This window comes from Cladophialophora bantiana, assembly GCF_000835475.1.
Source record: "Cladophialophora bantiana CBS 173.52 unplaced genomic scaffold supercont1.11, whole genome shotgun sequence".
Taxonomy (NCBI): Eukaryota; Fungi; Ascomycota; class Eurotiomycetes; order Chaetothyriales; family Herpotrichiellaceae; genus Cladophialophora; species Cladophialophora bantiana.
The window spans coordinates 83,396-103,815 of record NW_015971585.1 but is presented as its reverse complement, the minus strand read 5'-3'; the positions used below and the strand labels follow the sequence as shown (position 1 = coordinate 103,815).

The following is a 20,420-nucleotide window of genomic DNA, read 5'->3' as shown; positions in this document are numbered from 1 at the left end:
GGAGACTCCGCTGTTGTACCCATGAGCTCGCAGCGACCTCGTTCTGCAACTCGGGTTCTAGCTCATCCACCCACCAGCCGATGTCTCGGCGAGATTGGGAAGTTCGACTCGCGAAATTATGGGTGGATTTTGTGTGGATCTACGCCAGAAGGTAGAGGCTGCGTGGGATTTGACAAGTTGTTCCCGGCTCGCGGTCTTCAAACAAGGACCGTTCAACCTTGTTCTAGCAAGACGAATGGGATGAACGAAGTTTGTTCAGCTGGACACGGGCAGGCAATTGCCCAATCATCATACGGCCGGGAGACACTCGCTTGGAGGACGCAGCCAGACACGATCGGTAAAGAGGTTTCGTTGCTCTCCTTCGTTCGAGAGGCGAGAGACCCAACAAGATCGCAATCAGCGTCCCCAGACTAATATACAACATCGACGATAGCCCTGATTGAGGAAGCAATATATCATATGATCTCCAATTCCTGGCACTCTTCCTCTGCAGTTTTTGGGCCACGCCGGAAATTTGCACACAAGACGCGCTGAGAGCTTTTGCCATATCCTTCCGGATGGGAACTATGGGTGAATGAACATCCCTGATGGCGCCATTCGCCCTTCGTCCATCCAGGCATTCGCTTGTGTTGCCGACCCTGAGGATCTCCAAGCTCTCTAGGTCAATTTGGCAATCCTTTTCCTTGGTATCTTTTGCGTCAACGATACCTTCCCACCAAACCAGTATGCGTTGGTTGAGCGCCAATCCAACCCATGCTGTCAGATCCCGCGCCGTAGCCCTTTTTGTCTAACGAAAGCTATCGAGGTTCCAGATCGCTTCCCAGTTTTGCACGTGGTGCGTCCAAGCGAACGCGAAGTCCCAGCTTGGTAAACGCCCAATTCTTCTGAGAGTCGATTCCTTATCAACTCAGCATCACGAAATGATTCCCAGAGATGTCGTGCCACCGTCATCCATGGACCAGCGTTGCAAGATGTACGGCTGGAATGTCGCAATACAGCCAAGATCGGCTATACCATGCAGACGTCTGCAAAGTAACCACCCCCCTGCCGCCCGAGTGCAGGAGGCCTCTGACCCCTCCAATGTGTTCAAATACCCCGTCGTCTGGCCAGTTTCCGACCGTGTCAAGGAAACACTCTCCTCGTTGAAGCTCCCAGGATGGCGACCGTTTTTACTCAACCTCCACTGAAAGAGAAAGAGGGAGCCGTTGTCACTACGGGGACATTAACCAGCAGCCCCTCGGATTCGAAGGAGAATGTTCATGTATCAGCTACTGGACTCAATCTCGGCGTTCCTGCCAATGAAAAAAAGTTCTGGTGGCAGAGAGGTCGAGGTTATGACCCCGACGCCATCGCGACGCTGCCCTCTGTATTTGACGACCCGGAAACCGCCAAACACTATCAGCCTCGTGCTGACTGGGAGAATCTCCGCCGATTTGATCCTTCGGCAAGATGGACATGGCGGGAGGAGTATGCCGTCCTGCGAAAAATCGACATCCGGATCATGGTCTTTGCCTGTATCATGTTCATGTCCTTGGAGTTGGACCGATCGAACTTGACCCAGGCGGTCACAGACAACTTCCTCGGCGACCTAGGGATGGACACAAACGGTACGTTGCGTCCACAGCTTCGGAGAACTATGTGCTAAATGTGTACAGATTACAATTGGGGGAACACCGTCTTCAAGCTCAGCTTCCTTTGTGCCGAACTGCCATCTCAACTTATTTCCAAATGGATGGGCCCTGACCGCTGGATACCCACTCAAATGATTCTTTGGTCCATCGTCGCCGGCTCGCAGTTTTGGCTGTCCGGTCGAGCAAGTTTTCTTGCTTGCAGGGCTCTACTTGCGCTTTTGCAGGGTGGATTTATACCCGATGTATTGTTCCCCTATTCCTTTGGTGGAGGGAGACTGACGTTTCGCCCCAGATGATCCTCTACCTCTCATATTTCTACAAACACGGTGAGCTCTCTCTTCGGCTAGGATTCTGGTGGACAGCCATGTCAATAGCCGATATCATTGCCAGTTTCCTCGGGGCGGGCTTACTTGACCTCCGAGGACACCTTGGCTACGCCGGTTGGAGGTGGCTTTTCCTCATCGAAGTGGGACCTTGACTCTACCTGTCACCTTGAGTTCGTCGCTGACTGCCTCGCAGGGCCTTTTGACTTTCGTCCTCGGACTTATTGCATTCATGTTGATGCCTCCCGGACCTTGTCAAACTGCCAACTGGGCGAGAGGGAAGAAAGGATGGTTCACGGAGCGGTAGGTGTTGAAATCCGCCAATCCTTTTTGATACCCTTCAAAGCTGAGGGGATTACAGTGAGGAAACCATCATGGTCAACAGAATTATCCGGGAAGACCCCAGCAAGAGCACTATGCACAACCGACAGCCCATCACTCCGAAGTTGCTTTGGCACAGCTTGACGGATTACGATTTGTGGCCGCTGTATCTGATTGGGTTGACCTTCCAAACCCCAATGAGTGAGTCGCCCCCCTTTATCGACAACACCGGCCCTGGACTGAGATTTTAGCGACTCCTACTCAATATTTGACCCTGTCTTTGAAACAACTGGGATTCGGCACGATCAAGACGAACTTGCTCGTGGTCCCATCCACCGTAGGCCACATCATTATGATGCTCCTCTTCACATACCTCGCCGAGGTTGTAGGTCAACTTTGGATCTTCGGTCTGCTCGCGCAGTTGTGGGCCTTGCCTTTTCTCTCTTACATCTATGCCATCGACATCAACTCGATCAACAAATGGACCGCATTTGGCATCATGACTGTCCTTCTCTCGTACCCGAGCACCCACGCTATTCAGGTCGGGTGGAATTCCCGCAATTCAAACTCGGTTCGAAGCCGCACCGTCAGTGCTGCGATATACAATATGGCTTGCCAGAGCTCCGGTATTATCGCAAGCAATATCTACCGTCAAGGTAAGTTTCAGCTGATACCCAGGGGGACCGCAGTGGGAATTCCTCACTCACCCGTTTTACTAAGATGATCGACCCCGCTACCGGCGTGGAAATCGTGTTCTTGTGTCCCTTTGCGTGTTAAACGTTGGGATCTACGCATTCGCCAAAGTCTACTACGTTTTGCGCAACAGGAATCGGGACAAAGTCTGGAACAGCATGACGGAGGATCAGCGTATTGAATATCTCGCCACTACGACGGATAAAGGGAATAAGCGCCTGGACTTCCGTTTCGCCAGCTGAAGGCGACTTGAAAATGTAGAACGGGGGGGTTGGTAGACATCTAGGGACGAGGATGAAGACCGAGATGCAAGAGCTGCTATGTCAAGGGGGGCTGAGGTACAGTGCACCAGTCGTTGGGGATCCTGGAATGTAGGCCACGCTCTGTAGAATTGTCCTCTTGATTTTGAACATTTTGCTATACGAGTGATAAGAGACGGCACGAACGAATGAATTTGCTTGCTTGTAGAAGTTTTGTCCCGGATTCGCTCCACTTACTGACCATTCGACCACCACCATTTCCCTTGGAGACCATGATCAATCTTTTCTTTCTGTATTTCTCTGTTCTCACGCGAACCGAGATCACATAATACGAGGCGACGGAAACGTGGCACGACCGGCGGGGAGAGCCCCCTCTCCTAGGGTTGGATGAAATGCCGCTAACATTCCCGTCCTAGCGGCAAATGATTCGTTGGTGCCGAACTACATGTGTACAAAACCCACAAACACCATCCCTGAAGCTCGCTCGTTTCCCACGCACATGTCTATCCTCGGGCTGATCCTGTGAAATATTCCGCATATGTCCCCTCCTTTGAAGCACGGCGAATACCCGCCCGACAACACCACATTGCGATATCTCGATCTGATATGTCGTCTTCGTTTGACCATGACTAGTGGTGCAATATACACTTCTGCTGACGCGATCCTCAACCAGTGCTTTGTCCTACTTGGATCTGTATAAGATCTCTCGGGCTATCGCGCCATGTATTCCAGAAATGATGTGAACCTCTTTCCCCCCGCACCCGCGCGATAATGGGGTATCAGTTCGCCGGATATTCGAAGTCTAGCTTCTTGTTGTGCTACGATTGGGTGGTATCAGTATGAGGAATGGAGAATGGGCTGAAGAAGTGAAATTTTAACGTGGGACTCGGTACAAGCCGATGAATGTACATTCGTCTGTTTGTCCCCAGCGTGCGGTTTGATATGTTTCCGTCACTCGGGACCAAGTGATAAGGTGCCATTCCATAATGAAAATACATCATCAAACCTCAGAAGTCTGAGCACGAACTAGAGAAAACGAAGAGAGTGAGGAAGCAAACGGCATCTCGGCATCGACGCGAACGACCTGGCAAGGAGAGACCTCGCCCCTCGTCTTCCCGTTCCAGATGAACCGCCTATATCAGGCGAGTCGTTGCCCCAGCACGTTTGTCTCCCTTCTTGTTTTCCATCTCACTTCTTGATTCAGAAGAGCGCCCGCAACTCCCACACCAAATAATCATCGCGGCCATATCGACCGAGCTCTGAGTTTCACTTGGCTTGCGATCATCATGGCTCCTCCCGCAGCGGATGTTGATCTCTTCTCGCACACGAGCAATGGGCCCATCCCCATAACCAAAGTCAACGCCCAAAGCCGCCTGAGAGAACCTCTGAAGTACTCCGGCTCCCTCGACCAGTATCAATCCTTCGACGTCACAAAGGTCATCGGGAGGGAATTCCCGGACTTGCAACTGAGCGAGATCCTCCACGACGACGCAAAGATTCGCGATCTGGCCATTACGGGTTCGTGATGCGTGTACTCCCTCTTGATGGTTACGTTTGCGTGCCGAGGTGTTGTCGTCTAGCTAATTACCGCCGGCCGGTTTCGTTCCAGTGTCTCAACGCGGCGTCGTCTTCTTCCGCAATCAGAACCTCAACATTGAAGACCAAAAGATCTTGGGGACCAAACTTGGCGAACTCACCGGAAAACCCGAGACATCCAAGGTAATTTATTGATTGACTTATCAATCAGCTCTCCTTCGCACCCTGTGGAAACGATTGTTATCCGTTGGTGCTGACCGTTCGATTTTTTCGAATCCAGCTTCACCGTCATGCGTTGAGCAACAGCAAGAGGGGCATTGCCGTCGATGAGAACGGGAAACTCGACGATGAGGTCTCGGTCATTTCCTCAGAAGTATGTTTTCCTGCACTCAAAAAAGCTGCACCGATGAATGGACGTTTCCTATGCTGACGACATCCCGACAGCAAAACCGCAAGTTCTACAAGGATCGCTTCACCGCCCACTCCAAGGTTCTCGCCAGTCAGGGTTGGCATGCCGAGTAAGTTGCGTTAATTACTGTACCTAGTTGTCTCATTGTTGTCCGAAATCGCCGCTTGCCTTATCAAGTGCTCTGATTGACCTCCCCCCCAACTGACTCGATTTTTAGCATCACGTTCGAACGCATCCCGTCCGACTATGCCATTCTCAAGATCATCAAGAAGCCCGAGGACGCCGGGGGCGATACCCTATGGGCATCCGGCTACGAGCTTTACGACCGACTGTCACCCGAATTTCAGAAACTTGCTGAGAGTTTGACGGCCACACACCACCAACCAAATTTCGTGAAAGTCGCCAAAGAATTTGGCGAGGATCTGATTGAACAGGACCGTGGGGCGCCTGAGAACACGGGCATTGATTTCACTGCCTCCCAGTAAGTGACTGGACCTAACCCAAGTATCCTACCCGGACTTCCTGCTCTGTTCTACTTTTTTCCTTCACCCAAAAAAGAACCAAAACCGGAATCGAATTAGAACCAGATCCAGGCCTGATAATCCTTTCTTTGTGCCTTTGTGAACATATGTGCTTCGCTGACTGGCTTCCTTTATTTTAAAACAGCCCGGTGGTCCGCACCAACCCCGTGACCGGCTGGAAAAGCCTCTTCGGCGCCGGCCACCAGATCGAGCACGGCTGGATCGACAACGTGACTCCGCGCGAGAGCGAGATCCTCAAGGCGTACTTCCTCCAACTCATCACCGACAACCACGACCTGCAGGTCCGGTTTCGATGGAACGAGAACGACCTTGCCATTTGGGATAATCGCTCCGTCTTCCACACCGCGACGAACGACTACGAGGGCAAGAGGCAGGGGAATCGCGTCGTGTCGCTCGGTGAGAGGCCATATTTTGATCCGAAATCTCTCTCGCGCCGACAGGCTCTTGGGATTCAGGCGTGATCATGTCAGCCTGTCTAGATAGTTCGACCAGCTTGTCAGTAGGTTGACAGATAGGTAGTAGTTGATCAATCCAACCACTGGCCACGCACATTGTTGGCCGACGCATTGATTGATTGGGAGAAGCTCGAAATATGCATCTTGACCCGATCCCATGTTGACCTGAAACGCTGGGCCTGGAAACCTCGCCACATATCGCCCCGTCTACAATGATCAATCCTGACCTCTCCAAAATCCATCTCCGTTTCCAGCGATGGGTATCCGCCATTCGATCTGAGACACGACTACCTAGGTGCCATGGGAGTGCACTGATGAGCTGCCTACTCAAGTAAACGCACTCGGGCTCGACCGAAGCCCTCACATGCAAGAGGACGAATCGCCACACGCAATAAGAATTCTTCGTCGTCCACGAATTGGCTACTCAAGCATCGTTTTGATCGCTCAGGTGCTTTTCTTTCTTGAGGAAAAAAAAGACTTCACGAATTCCCGGAGACATCGGGTCTCGAAGCGTCCAGCTATGGGTCAACGGTTTGCTCTTTCGACATTTTGACTTCCATAGCCGCCGAATCTGGTCATTACCGCCATTGTGAGCCACAACGTCCGATGAACACACCTCCTAGAGTGAAATTCGAGGCGCTGCGCTAGTCTCCGCAAGAAGCTACCAAGTTCGTTGTCGAAATTATGATGTGCGATGTCGTGGTCGTCTGACGGGCTGATCCTGTCGAAGTGATGAGAGAGAGCCGTCCAAGAATAGTTCAGGGGTTTAAGAAGTGACTGCGTGTTCCAGTTAGAAGCGGTAGAATCCATGTTTTTGGCGTTCAATGGTATGGCCATGAGTGAACGGCACGCCCAGGGACCCACCGAGCAAACTGCTGCCGAGTCCATTCGTGAGGCCTTTTAGCGCCTTGGCACCTGAGTGTCTACCAAGCGACGCGAGTTCTGTCAGCTTTCATCACTGTCATTCTAGATAGTTACCTAGTTGCTCAATAGCATACCCCTGCGTGACCACGGCTAGCCATGTCATACAAGTCCTCTTCCCCCTCCCTGACATGAAAATGTGTTCCCTCGTCTTGCCGGAATATCCCCAGGACGTCCGAGGGCGTGGGAAGACGACGCCAGGATAGGGTTCACAGCTTGCAGTCATGGTAGCTGATCAGAGAGGAAAATACTATGGGTGAGTAGTCTAGTGTTTGAAAGTGAATCATAGGTGATCGTTTGGTATCTGCCCATCGATTGAGGAACGAATGGCTACCTACCGAGGACAATGACATGCCGGTCTTGGGACATGTCTTCCGCAGCACTGATACAGCAAGAACAGGTTGGGCCGAATTCTCGATTTGCTTCAAGCGGAGACGGCGCTCTATATCCTTCGGCGTGGAATCTGATTTGTGCCTCTGGCGCGACTAAGAAGATGCTAAAAGACCACCAGTGACCGGAATCTAATAGTCGCTTGGAAGAAGCTGTCCGGACCCGCATAAAAATCCTAATCTTGAGTGTTGGCTTGCTCGTGGGACCCACACGTGCTACATCTGGCGCGTTGCGTCCAATGACATATATTGGGTCGTTCCATCTGTTTAACGTCATACGTTCGTGCAGCTAGCGTTGGCAAATGATGGCAGCCCCATTCGAGGGCAACTTGTGGAATCAAGCGGCCTGGCGTAGTTGATGCAAATCCCTCCTGATGGTCTGTCCGACTGCTTGCAGCTACTCGATAGCATGAACAGATGAGACCCTGACAAGCCCTTGCCGGGAATCTCAATCCCTTCACCGTCGCTACCAAGGTTTTTTGTCGCAGCTCCTGCAGCTAGGAGAAAGTTGGAGAAATTTGCCTCGGTAAAGAGCGGTTTCTCGAGTGGGTTCGCTTCATGAGCATCCGGCCATTTGGCTGTGAAGAGGATATTGTGCTCGATCATCGATTCGTTGAAGAGACACAGGAAGCGGTCGTCCTAAAAGTTGAGGGAGAGGCTGGGCCCGGCCCGAGACTGGTCTGAAGACACCTGAGCCAAACGGCAATGTCACAGTTCCAAAGAAAAATGTGCCGGAAAAGTGGGATGCGGGTGACCGAGTCTACATGGGACAAGATTGCATAGTGCCTAGAATAGATAGATGACGGAATTGGACGAGCCTGCGGCAATGAGACTAAAGCTGAATAGACGCCGCGGATAGATCTCGCGAAACAACAACAGAGAATCAAGGTATTTAACACGGAAGGCTGCCGGAACACAGGTCTTTGTCAGGCTGGCCAAAACAACAGATGGGCATGCGTGGTACGGATGGGCCACAGTTGGAATTGATGAATTGATTAGTCTGTTGATATCGACTGAGTCGCTTAAGACTCCTTCAAGCGACGAGGCTTGCGGGCGTAATATTACAGTCTGCGGTTAGTATCTTGGCAGCCACGACATCGACGACCACGACGACGTACTCGGCAATGCCACGAATGGTTCTGCTCGTCCCCGCACAGACCCCGTCTCGATCATAACGCTTCCGCGTCGATCGTCTGCCACGTTTTCCCTCTGAGAGTAAACCACTTCTCTGGGATATGATCAAGACTTTGTGAGCGCCAAAAATGATTATTAGAAGTGTTGTTTGGAGACGCGCGACGGCCGGTGCAGACGCGGCGCTTCGGCGTGTAGGCGAGCCAGCTTGGTTCGTAAGAATGGTGCAGACCACCTATGCCCGACCGGCGGAGACCTGGTACATTTGGAAGAGCATGGGGAGGATCATGAGGCATCTGAGCCTTGACTTGGACGTAATTGGCTTGGTGGTCCGGATTAGAAGGCAGGGCTCAGTGCTCCAGCCATGGGATAGACGATTGGTCATCGGCCACCTCAAGGGGGTGTGTTAATGGACCATTCATTCTTTCGATGAGACCATTCTTGATCTTCAAGATACCCTAAGATCAAAGGCCGTACCGACGGCGAAGACGGCACGGGGGATTCAGCGACTTCCACGACGAGCCTTGCAGTGTACATGGATGCCAAAAGCCGGAATTTGGGTTCTTCGTCATGATGCTTTGTCGTCGAGAGTCATCTTCTGGTGCGGACTTCTCAACTTCTATCCCCGGCCAATGGAATTCGAGAAGCTATTGGACCAGGGGCGTAGGAAAAGGTTTTCTTCCGTATACGACATGGCTATCAAAGATCAGAAACAGACAATTTCACGGTCGGGCTCAAGATGCATACAAGTGCACATTGGCGTGATGTGCTGGATTAGACATTTCTTGCCTGGCCTTTGCAACAATGGCACTTAGCTCAGTTGCAGGACGACCTAGGATCTTCGTGAAGCCTCGGAGGAGAAAGGAGTCAAAGCCCTTGTCCATATTCGCAAGCTCAAACATTCCAATGTGTTTGAGTCGCACGTCTTGCTCCCTAAAAGCAAATCAGTCAAGGTGGACTGACACAAATGGTGTATTCGTACCATGGCCCGATGGGTATTTTAAAAATATGTTCCTGAATTTCCTCAAATCCGGCCTCCAAGAATTGATCTCTCCAATGTTCTTGCGCGTCCAGTGGCGTGCACATCTTCTCGCCTATATCGAACATCAAGTTGGCCGATTCGGCAAGATATGATGTCTTCAGGTCTAAACTCCCGTCCGCGCAACATGTCCGTGAATGGGTCATTGAAAGCTCCAGATAGCCGCCGGGTTTAAGGTGGTCGTAGGCCTGTTTGATCAGGCGCGGCCAGTCCCTGATGGAGAGTAAGAGCTCTCGACCAAAAATGAAGTCAAATGAGCTCATCCCAAACAGCCAGTCATCCTCAATATCGTCGATCTCGAACTGGCAATTCGGGGGTACCCAGGTTTGTTGTACAGGAGCAAGATCTATGCCAATGACATGTGCCGAAGGGTATCTGTCGGCCATGTCCATGGCCCAGATACCCGAGCCCGTGCCGAGATCCAAGAGCTTCTGAGGTGATTCGGCGATAGGAGCCAAGTGTAGTTTGTCGCCCAAAAGGAGATTGAACTTTTTATGCTGCAAATCGTTGCGATCTTGTTCTTGTTCGTCGATCGGCATGCCTTGCATGTTCTTCCCGTAAGACGCATAAATTCGGCCATTTTCGTAGACTCCTTGACGGACGGACATGGGCAATGACGATAAATATGATGAGCTTGATGAGCGCCCATAGCCTTCATCCTCAAAATCGCGGTCAACGGAGATGGCATGGGTTTCGTCCAAAAAGGACATGATTCCTTGGGTGATGTGGAACATGTGAACAATCAGATGGCCCATAACCAGAGATATCAACGAGATGTCGTGGAAGACAATTTTTGCAATTGGGACCCTCGCCAAATGAGGCAGAATGCCATGTAGGAAACGAAGTCAGTCAGGTCCAACACCCCAGGTTTTATGGAAGATATGGAAGGCTATGGAGGATGGCGGTTGATGCCACGCTGCGCACCGCCAAAGCGCCAGGGTGCTCGTCACTATTGGATTACATGGGTTGCTATTGTACGAGCTACAGTATCACAGAGTCCTGTGCTGAGCTAATTGCATGGCAATGCGGAGCTAGGATAAGGGTCGCATTCTGCGCATTTCCATTTCCCCTTTGACTCAAACCCCTTGCTTGCTTCGAGTGGGGTTGGTCCCGTCACGATTGCCGGATCGGCAATAGGCTGTCCGGGAAGCTAAAACACCCCTGTCTCTCCAGGGTTCGCAGGTCTCGCACTCCTTCTACTTCGGGATTCTACGTATTCCCCCTCAATTTGGGGTGCCTCATCGGGAAGAATCATCGGAATTTGATTGTCCAAGCACCCCGAAGGATTTTGGCAGCAGGATACACGCCCCTCTGTACTTAATCTACCTTGGTCAACCCTGGTGTGCTCCGCGGGAATTGGGTCCGTTCCCCACCCTGAGCGGAGAGCCAAAGACCGCGGAGGCGGATGGATCTTCCCGACCGCCACTACGAAGATCACATTTGCGCCGTTCATACCCAGTGGTCTTCTACCTTCCGGACCGAGATGCGCGGCATGGGCGAGCGCGTCGAACTGTCTCTCTTTATTTTAGAGAAAGTCTTCTCCGTCACGATACGCGAGTTTGGCTCGGCGCTAGCCCCAAGGGAGGAGTAGATGAGGTGGACCATGCGAGTATCGTGCAGCGGAATGGAGCGGAGTATGTTCCTAACGACGATATATAAGGACAGCAAAGAATCTAACAATCTGGGACATCAGGATGCGCTCTAGAATGCCTGCGTCCAGCTGTTCAAGGATCATCCTGTTGTAAAATGTTGTCCAGAGAAAAAGGCATGACGTGGAAGTTGGCTGTGCTTCGTCCCGGGCATCAGTATAAATCACTCATCTTCGTGTCCTCTCCTTTTACAAACTTCAGCGGGTCGGCCAAATTCACCCAGCCAAGGTACGGCTCGCTGATTTCGTAGCCAATCTTTCTTTGGACAAATTCGGGGTATTGGAGTAATTGTTCTCGAGGAACCGCCAAATATTGATTCTCCTCCTAGAGAACGGTTAGGATGTTTACCAAAAGTGTCAATTTCGGAGAGAAAGGTTAGGAGGAGATCAGAGGCTCGAACGGGCGCACACTAACCTGGCGCAGATATCCTTTGATCATAAAGTGAATATACACCAATCTTTCCTCGTCCGTCGTCTTGTTCGCAGATCCGCCATGGTAGCAGGAAGCCAACATCATGAAGGCATCGCCAGCCTCCAACTCTGCGTAGACAGAGTCTTGCTCGTTGGGCGGATCTATGGTCGCCTGGAGATGGCTTCCAGGTTGGAATCGTGTGGCTCCGTTCATCTTTGTCGTCTTGGTCCCTGCAAGAAATAGCCCGACGCTTGTGTCTCTTCCAATTTGATAATTGTTGGCCGTGATAGCTGGATTGCTCACATGATGAACCATATCATCCCGATGAAGCGGCTGTGCCTTACCACCTGGGCGGATCGCAATCACAGCGCAAGAACTAAGCTGAGGGCGAGAAACGCATTCGTGGAGCCTATCACCAGTCCATGATTTAGTAGTTGTGGTGAGAAGAGTTTCATAGACACCGCGCCACAGATCGTGGGCGAGAATGTCCTTGCAGAAGGTTGGTGATCTGGCCGCGAGACCTTGGGCTTTCCGGGTGTTCTTGGAAAAGAATTCGCCCTCATAGCCCTCATCTGCATCAAGGTATGGTCGAATCTCCTGTTCGAGGGCGGTCAGGGTGGACTTAGAAGCAAAGTTCCGAACGATGACACCCCCATCACGACAAATCGCCGCAACGAGTTCCGAGGGCGTTGTTGAAGAAGCATTATATTCAGACAATGTTGGCTTGGTTTTGTCCTCGGGCTTGATTTTGACGGACGACTCTCCAGTTGGGACTATTGAGTCCATAGTGGTCACAGTTGAACTCGACATTGTGTCGGTGGCTTGGGATGTTGAATTGAGACTGCGGTCGGCACCACCTGAACAATAAGGCAAATACCTTCCGAGGTTCATCAATGTCTAGTCAGCTGTTTGGGATTCGCAAGTCTCAAAAGCGGGGCCCTCGCACTCCTACTGAATTGGGCGAGGATGGCTTGGTCTTCAGATCGCAGCACCCAGTAAGCGACCGGTTCGCCCCACCGGGGGCGCCATGATTAATCGCCACTAGTCCTTTTACCTTGCGCAGGGTGTCCGGGGATGCCCGGAAGGGCGATAAGCAGAATGGACGCTTCGGCCCTGCGGGGAAGCTACTGTAACGGCCAAAGCAGTCTAGCGGCGATACCTACTTTATCAGTCCCCCAGGCCCTGCTCACCATGCCAACCATTTAGCCATGCCCATCCGTTCTCCCCCTCAGAATACAAACTTTGATTTATCTTCCTGGCGTTCGTCTTAGGCCCAAAAGCATTTGCAAACTCTATTATCACCTCTGGTTTCTGCTTTGTTTGCTTGTCCCAAGTGCGAGGCAAGAGAACCGCGACAGGCTGGCCTACTCACACTCACACCGTCACTACCACCACCATGTCGGACCAAGCTTCAAACCCACAGACATTCACGACTGGAGCGGGCGAGAAAAAGGCAACCTCCTCAGTCGCCGCCTACAGTGGTGGTGAAGAGAGCCAGTCGAAAGCAATCATAGAGCAGCCATTCTCGTTGTTGTCACTTCTGGGCATTGCTTATAGCGTCACCAACACTGCTATTTCGCTCATCATCGGCCTGGCCAGCGGCGCCTATATGGGCGGCGCCCCTCTTTACGTATGGGGAACACTCTTGATGGGCTTCGTGGGATTTTGTGTTGCCATGAGTCTCGGAGAACTCGCCTCTGCCATGCCACACTCTGGTGGTCAGTATTTCTGGGTCGCCCAGCTTGCGCCACCCAGAATTCGGCGTCCGCTGTCGTATTTGACGGGCATACTCTCGTGGGGCGGTGCTGTTTTCACGGGAGCCTCCGGCAGTCTCACAATCCCATTGATGATTTTAGGCATGGCCAGTCTCAGGAATCCCGACTTTGAGTACAAGACGTGGATGGGCTTCGTCGGCTTCCAAATCACGACATGGGGAATATTCTGTCTCAACTTGTTTGAACGCCTGCTTCCATACCTTGGGAAAGCCTGCCTCATCCTTCCCGTGACAACTTTCATCATCATGTTCATCTCCATCCTCGCCCGATCAGAGAAGCAGTCCGCGGAGTTTGTGTTTACGGAAATCAGGAATACGTCCGGCTGGAATGACGGAATTGCTTGGATGATCGGCATCAGCGCCATCCACTGGTGCTTTTCCTGTCTCGACTCGTGCACGCACATGGCCGACGAGATCCCCAACCCGGCAAAGAACATCCCAAAAGTGCTCTTGTGGACTGTTGGCCTTGGCTTGTTGACTGGCTTCCCGTTTGCAATCGCTATCTGGTACGCCGTCAGCGACGTAGATGGTCTAGTAGCCACATTTGTTCCCCCAAGTCTTCAAGTCTTCTATCAGGCTCTGCGCGGCAACACCAACGGCGCCCTTGGTATCGAGAGTTTACTGGTCGTCTGCAATATCGTGGGTGTTGCTGGCATCCATACCTGGCAATCTCGCCTCGCCTGGGCCTTCAGTCGTGATCATGGTTTCCCTTTCTCACGCCATCTCGGAAGTGTCGCCCAAGCTCCATTCCGAACTCCGCTATGGGCGCATCTATGGTCTTGCATCTGGACGTCGATCCTTGGCTGCCTTTACATGGGATCTCCTCTGGCATTCAATTCCTTCGTCAGTGGTGGAATCGTTTTGCAAAACATTACCTACTCCACGTCAATCATCTTGCTCCTGTACCATGGCCGATCGAAATTCGCCCATGGGTCTTTCTGGTTCCCACGCCTCGGTCTCTTTTCCAACATTGTCGTGGTAGTATGGTCGACTGTTTCAATGGTGTTTTACTGCTTCCCTTATTACCTGCCAGTGACCGCGGTGGGGATGAACTATTTGGCGCCCGTCTTGGTTGTGATGTTCTTGTACGCCGGGGTGTATTGGTTTTTGTACGGGAAGAAGTATTATCAGCTACCACCTATGATTGCACACTCTCTGAATGACCAGTGATCAGCTACTGGATGTACCAAGCCGCAGATAGTGGATAGGGGTGATCGATCTCCGAGCCGGGGCTCAGTGTATTCCATTTTGGATTAGTTTAAGCGGAGTGGCATATCTTCTGTCGTATATGAGTCGTTAAACGGAGCTTTGGTATATAGTATTCATTAGTATCCATGTTATGAACCCCTCCGTTACATACGGGCACTGCTGAACTGTGCAGTTGAGTATCCGGAGTACGGAGCACAGCCAACCGGAGCACCAGCGGTTCTAGGCCACCGTTTGGGGATCTGGACAGAGGACGCAAAGTAGCCAAGAGGACCAAAGGTATTTACTTACCACAAACAAACAACGGCCGTTGGCGGCAGCTGCACCTGCTTGGTATACTTGTAATAGGTTCTTGTCCTGACGCTCCGTTCTGCACTTAAGTGGAGAAATGAAAAAAGGAGCGAGCGAGGCTGGGAGGGAGGGAGCGAGTGGGAGGGCGCCACGGCGGCACGGGTAGGCCCGTTTGAGCTCACTGCCGCTGCGCTAAGCCTAAGGAGCAAGGCCGGGTCCTAAGCCTAGCCTTATCTGGGGCAAGCGGGGCCCGCCATGTGAGACTCCGGCCTTCCGGACGGGTGGAAAGTTGGCCGCGGACCCGCCTAGCGTGGGAGGTCACGAGAAGGTCCAATGAAAGCCCCAGCATTAGCCTCCTCTCTACCCACTAAGGTGCAATATAAAAGTACTAGTAGTCTTTCGCGGTTCAGAATTCAAAACCTTCGCAGTCCTTCTACTTCGAGATTTTCCTCCCCTTAATTTTGCCTTTCTCCGATGAAAACCCAATCATCCATATTTTATCTGGAACGGGTGATCCACCTGTCCACCCTCGGCTTCGGTTATACCTTTTTGCCACCCAAGTAGCACCAAAGACTATGGATGCCAACAAAGTCCTGTCCACCCAGACTACGAAGATCACATTTGAATCCGTCACAGTACTTAAAGTGGGCCATATTGCCACCAGTGCTCTGAAGCCTCGACAAATCAAGGATCGTTCCGGATGTCTAGCCTGCAAACGGCGCCGGGTGAAATGCGACGACGCTAAACCGACATGTAAACACTGCGAAACACGCGGAGACGTCTGTGAGCGGGCCGCTGACGTGAGCCAATGGCGGGTGACGCTTTCTCAGCCTCGTCAGATCAACGACGGCAACGGATGCCTTGCCTGCAAACGACGCAAAGTCAAATGTGATAAGACCCTGCCATCTTGTCGCCATTGCCAGAGACGCAACGAGCCGTGCCAGAGGCCTTCACCACCAGGTATGGTCGTGAGCGCTTTACCGCGCTTGCCGGATTCGCTGGTGGCAGAGCGAGGAATCGATTTGCCCAACGCAGATTGGGACCTGCTGAACGATTGGTGCGACCGCGTCTGTCGCATTTTATGCAATTTTGGCAGAGATTCTAATCCTCTTTCTTTTTCCATGCTCGAGACCTTGACCCGGTCCCGTGCCGCGACACATACCCTCCAAAGTTTGTCTGCGGGATATCGAGGAAATTTCAGCCTGCCGCAAGCAACCCGCTCTCTCGAAGAGCGAAGCAAAGCGCTCAAATGTTTACGGGAAGAAATCGATGAGAAAGACTGTGCAACCGAGGTGATCCTGTTTACAGTCATCATCTTAGGCCACTCGGCCGGATGGCTTAGCGACGACACAAGCGAGTTTGGTCTGGAACACCTTCTCGCGGCCAATACCATCATCAACGGCTTGCTTCGAGACTACCGGGATGACACGAAGAAGAGTGAATTGTTCTATCTTGCACTCGGTATGTTTTTGTATTGGGACATGACTTGCTCATTTCTAGCACCTCTGGAACGCCTTCCCATTCGCAACCCTCTCCTAGCCAAAGTCGCAAAGCGAATGGACACCGGTGAGCGTCCTCATTCGGTTGTGGGCATTTCTAGTGAGCTGCTTCTTCTGCTGGGAAGCGTCGGAAGGCTGTGCCGCCGCGTGTGGGAAACAAACGTAAGTCATCCAACTCTCGAACGCAAATTGGAGGCGCAACTTTTGCAATGGCAACCACCGGCCGAAACTCCAGAGCTGGAACAAGCTATCGTTGTCGCTCGTTGTTTTCGTTCGACGGGTCTCATTATGCTTTATGGCCTCGACCAAACCACGGAACATGAAGAATCGATGGCCATTCAAGTCAAGACCGTCATTGAGAACTTGAAGAGAATTCCGGAATCGTCGCCTTACTATGGATTCCAGGCCTTTGTCCTTGCCGTTGTAAGCAGCGAGGTCATGGACAAAGATTCTCGAGAATTTTTCGTCCGCCAATTCCACCAACTATATAAACATAATCGGCTTCGAGCAAACTACCAGGCCCTGCAACTGACCCAAGAAATCTGGGCGAAACGCGATTTGGGACGAAAAGTTACCTTGCCTCAAATAATGGGTCAAAAGGGTTGGTCTGTTATGCTTGGCTGAGATCTGCAAGCCTCGGGAACGGGAATCTGCGCAGATCAGGCAGCCCCAGCCGCAAAACAAAGGCGCCAGCGCTTAATCTGCACATGCCTGAAAATGACCCGGAAGAGATGGAGCACCTGAACGAATGATAGATTCTGGAGAGGTTCCAGAAAGCCAGGTCACGGGGGCCGGATCCCCCCAGTGCCAAAATGAAATCGGCGAATGGTCCGGAGTCATGCTCAGCAGTTTGAGTGAATTTGATGCTATTACATCTGAAGCACCAAACTATTTTACGCTCAAGAAGGCTTTTAAGATCGTTGCTTCGACGCCACTGCTTCTGGAGGAAGGGGAATAAGTCCCTGTGGAACATTGCTGGTGATCTTGTGACAATCCTTTAGTGGATAAGGGTTTCTTCTGTCTTGCGGGAAATTGGCGAAAAACACATCCTCGTTGGAGATGCTTAACTTTACGGAGGATTGCATGGCGAGATGCTTGACCCAAGGCGACAAGGAGTTTGGCGGCTCGGTCGAAATCGGGATCTGGATGAGTCCAGTTCGATTTATCTGTACCCCGGGCCTCAAACAGGTAGCGTCCCTCGACCGTCTTGTGAGCGACCCAGCTAGAAGGCAAAGATTTCTGCAACTCCTTGATAGACATCCGTTCTGATTTCCGCTCCGCGGGGAATGGTAGGGCCGCGTGCGTTATTTATGCTCGGATTGGATCACCGAACGCACCAGGCCGGAGCATTGGCAGCCGGATCTCGTTGACCGTGGCCTTGAACTTGTCGTATTTATACGGGGCCATTTTGGGGTTGAGGCAACGGACTTGAGTTTGTTAGTTGGACTGGAATCGAGCACGATAGACTGCCGCTTGTTCGGGCTCGAAGAGGTTGTCGACCACATTTAAGGTCAGATGAAGGTAAGAAAGAGGAGGACGCCGATGTTAACGTCGAGATCCTACCTAATATCCTCAAAAGTAGATAACTGAATTGACTATTATTGCATTGCCCAAGTAGCAGTTCCGACACGGCCGAGATCCTAGGGACCTGTAAGGATCTGGTTTTGACTTGGGATATTGTCACCAGTTCTGAGTTGCAGCCCGTCCGAGCTGTTGTGGCAATGCTGGGCACACACAAAAGGGGTCGTAATCTTGGGAAATTGATTGATTGCTGAGTTCTATAGGACGAGAGAAGCGCAGACCGCTGTCCAGTTGTATGTAAGTAACCATTGCGGAGACTTGGTCAGCATCCTCTCCTTAAAGTTCGCAACCCACTGATATTAAGGTGTGAATTTGAAGGATGGCGTGAACAGAAAGCCTCCTATACAGGAACCAAGCTCTCAAGAAATTCTCCTGGGATTTCATAGACAAGCAGCGGATAGGGATGCTTTTGAAACTTGCTTAGGGAAGACGCTGTTGAGCGTTGAAATTTCCAATTGCTCTCCTCGTGGACAATTTGAGTTCGATCTTTGTGAACTCTCGCAGTCCAATCAAGGGCAAAGAGCAGGGAGAGAATCCCTGAAGGGAGGAGAGGAAGGCGATGAGCAAGAACACAGCCGACGGTGGTCTTCAGAAGTGCTGCTGGAACCACGCACGGAGAAAGCAGAATAGAAGTGTGGAAGATCCAAATCCATAAACCGCAGTCTAGCGTCTGGTGGGAAAAGTGCAAACGCGCTCACACCTCCATTCTCCGGTGTCATAGTCCATTGTCACCGTCACTGTCACTTCAGTTCCGCCTTGTTCTATCTTGCAGTAAGGAGCGTGGTCCAGTTCGTTACCACCGTTAAGCCCCGTCTAGTCTTCTATCCTGCCATTTTCTTCGGTTGGGCGAGGCAGACAGCCACCTCTGATCTATATATGCACGGAGGACCGAGTACGGTCTAAACCACCTGTCCGCATCTATCTACCTAATCGATAGGGGTGGGTCCATAAGGACTCTCTATTTGTTCTTTCTCAGTCAGAATCCAAAACATTGCTCCGTGGCTTGACGGGTGCAGCAACACTTAACACAACTCTCTGTGCTCGCCTTAAACTGTGTATCTTAGCACCACGAGGGGGCGACCCGTTGCAAATACTTGATGAATTTCCAGAGTCCAACTGCGCTTTCAGTGTTGCCTGCAGGATCGGTGACTCTCTCTGGGAAAGCAATGCCCGCACCATAAGCCTGTGGGACGGCGGCGTGGTTCAGAAGGATGCCGTTAATCGGATCATGGGTGATGCCGTTCAGAACCCTACCGTCGATGGCGAGCTGCGGGATCGGGTCTCGCGTGAAGCCGATTGCTTGCACGACGTGCGTGCAGGAGGAAAAGTGAGGTTTCATCGACACATCGCGGATATCTGGGCATTCGACTTTGGTGAGCACCTTGCCCACCGGGGAGTTTGCCAACTTCTCGTCTTCCAAATTCTCGCGTGCAAACTCGGCAGAGGCGCCCTTCAGGCCCGTATTGTCTCGCAGAATCCAGCCGTCCATCTCGACGGCGTAGGTCAAACGCCCGCGGACGAACCATTTGATCTGGATCCAAGGATGGGTCCGTGTTGCTAATTCGTAAAGGTTCATGATTGCTACGATGGCGCTATGAGACGTGCCCACAACTCCAACGACAACTTTTTCATCTGTCGTTGACAGGACGGTCCGAAGTTTCTGTCGGTCTAGGACGGTGTCGAGGTCAAGGATGGTTGGCGAGGAATAAGGTAAAGATATCCGCGTGGGCGACGAGCCGGTGCACATAATGATGTTCCGCGAGTAAAGTTTCCGGTTCGATTCAGGGTTTCTCGAGTTGAGACGCATTGACCAAAAGGCGGACGAAGGTTGAAAATCGGCTTCCGCCATATTTCCAACATGTGTCTCGACATTGGGAAGTCTGCGTAGACCGTCGGTCAACATGGCGAGCATATCCGAAGCATATTGGAGACGGCAGCCTCGGCTTTGATCGAGGGCTTCGAGGGCAGTTACTGCATGTGGTTTCGGTGTTGAAGCCACAATTTGACGGAAAGGTTCGAACGCATCAGCATACTGTCGAAACAGAGATGTTTTGGTGTTGCTGTTCAAGAGCAAAGACTTTAGTCAGGGGGCGAATCTTCAGAATGAAATCGCAATCGTCCATACCTCGACACATCTCTATATCTCTTTGATAGCCTTCCCCCAGTGAAGTCAGGATCTACCCATCCAATTCGGATGGACCGATGGAAGTGGAGGAGCGCACCAACAGTCGCAACACCTGCACCCCCTGCACCCACGACCACTGCGTCATAAACTTTTGTTGGCACCCCTATTGTCATGGTGTTGTGGTCGAACCGAACGTCCAAATAACCCCAATGGAAAGGACAAACTTCGAATTGA

At 51.8% G+C, this 20,420-nt stretch overlaps 7 protein-coding genes across 7 annotated transcripts; 4 read left to right on the top strand and 3 right to left on the bottom strand.

Annotated features, from left to right (window-relative positions):
* Positions 1–1,156: 1,156 nt before the first annotated feature.
* Z519_07467 (uncharacterized protein) lies at positions 1,157–3,210 on the top strand (the record flags this gene model as incomplete). Its single annotated transcript, XM_016765201.1, has 7 exons — positions 1,157–1,607; positions 1,656–1,873; positions 1,924–2,097; positions 2,151–2,257; positions 2,316–2,476; positions 2,527–2,931; positions 2,996–3,210. 7 exons carry the CDS (start codon positions 1,157–1,159, stop codon positions 3,208–3,210), a joined length of 1,731 nt encoding a protein of 576 aa, XP_016618170.1.
* Positions 3,211–4,514: 1,304 nt separating this feature from the next.
* Z519_07466 (uncharacterized protein) lies at positions 4,515–6,176 on the top strand (the record flags this gene model as incomplete). The annotated part of the gene is made up of 6 exons (XM_016765200.1): positions 4,515–4,746; positions 4,838–4,947; positions 5,045–5,137; positions 5,209–5,282; positions 5,391–5,654; positions 5,840–6,176. The coding sequence occupies 6 exons, from the start codon at positions 4,515–4,517 to the stop codon at positions 6,174–6,176; spliced, it is 1,110 nt and encodes a 369-aa protein (XP_016618169.1).
* A 3,169-nt stretch (positions 6,177–9,345) lies between these two features.
* On the bottom strand, positions 9,346–10,360 carry Z519_07465 (uncharacterized protein; the record flags this gene model as incomplete). Its single annotated transcript, XM_016765199.1, has 2 exons — positions 9,346–9,544; positions 9,594–10,360. The coding sequence occupies 2 exons, from the start codon at positions 10,358–10,360 to the stop codon at positions 9,346–9,348; spliced, it is 966 nt and encodes a 321-aa protein (XP_016618168.1).
* A 1,092-nt stretch (positions 10,361–11,452) lies between these two features.
* On the bottom strand, positions 11,453–12,520 carry Z519_07464 (uncharacterized protein; the record flags this gene model as incomplete). The annotated part of the gene is made up of 2 exons (XM_016765198.1): positions 11,453–11,623; positions 11,714–12,520. The coding sequence occupies 2 exons, from the start codon at positions 12,518–12,520 to the stop codon at positions 11,453–11,455; spliced, it is 978 nt and encodes a 325-aa protein (XP_016618167.1).
* A 586-nt stretch (positions 12,521–13,106) lies between these two features.
* On the top strand, positions 13,107–14,654 carry Z519_07463 (uncharacterized protein; the record flags this gene model as incomplete). Its single annotated transcript, XM_016765197.1, has 1 exon — positions 13,107–14,654. One exon carries the CDS (start codon positions 13,107–13,109, stop codon positions 14,652–14,654), a length of 1,548 nt encoding a protein of 515 aa, XP_016618166.1.
* A 902-nt stretch (positions 14,655–15,556) lies between these two features.
* On the top strand, positions 15,557–17,104 carry Z519_07462 (uncharacterized protein; the record flags this gene model as incomplete). The annotated part of the gene is made up of 1 exon (XM_016765196.1): positions 15,557–17,104. The coding sequence occupies one exon, from the start codon at positions 15,557–15,559 to the stop codon at positions 17,102–17,104; it is 1,548 nt and encodes a 515-aa protein (XP_016618165.1).
* A 2,017-nt stretch (positions 17,105–19,121) lies between these two features.
* Positions 19,122–20,359, bottom strand: Z519_07461 (uncharacterized protein; the record flags this gene model as incomplete). The annotated part of the gene is made up of 2 exons (XM_016765195.1): positions 19,122–20,121; positions 20,187–20,359. 2 exons carry the CDS (start codon positions 20,357–20,359, stop codon positions 19,122–19,124), a joined length of 1,173 nt encoding a protein of 390 aa, XP_016618164.1.
* Between the last annotated feature and the right edge of the window lie 61 nt (positions 20,360–20,420).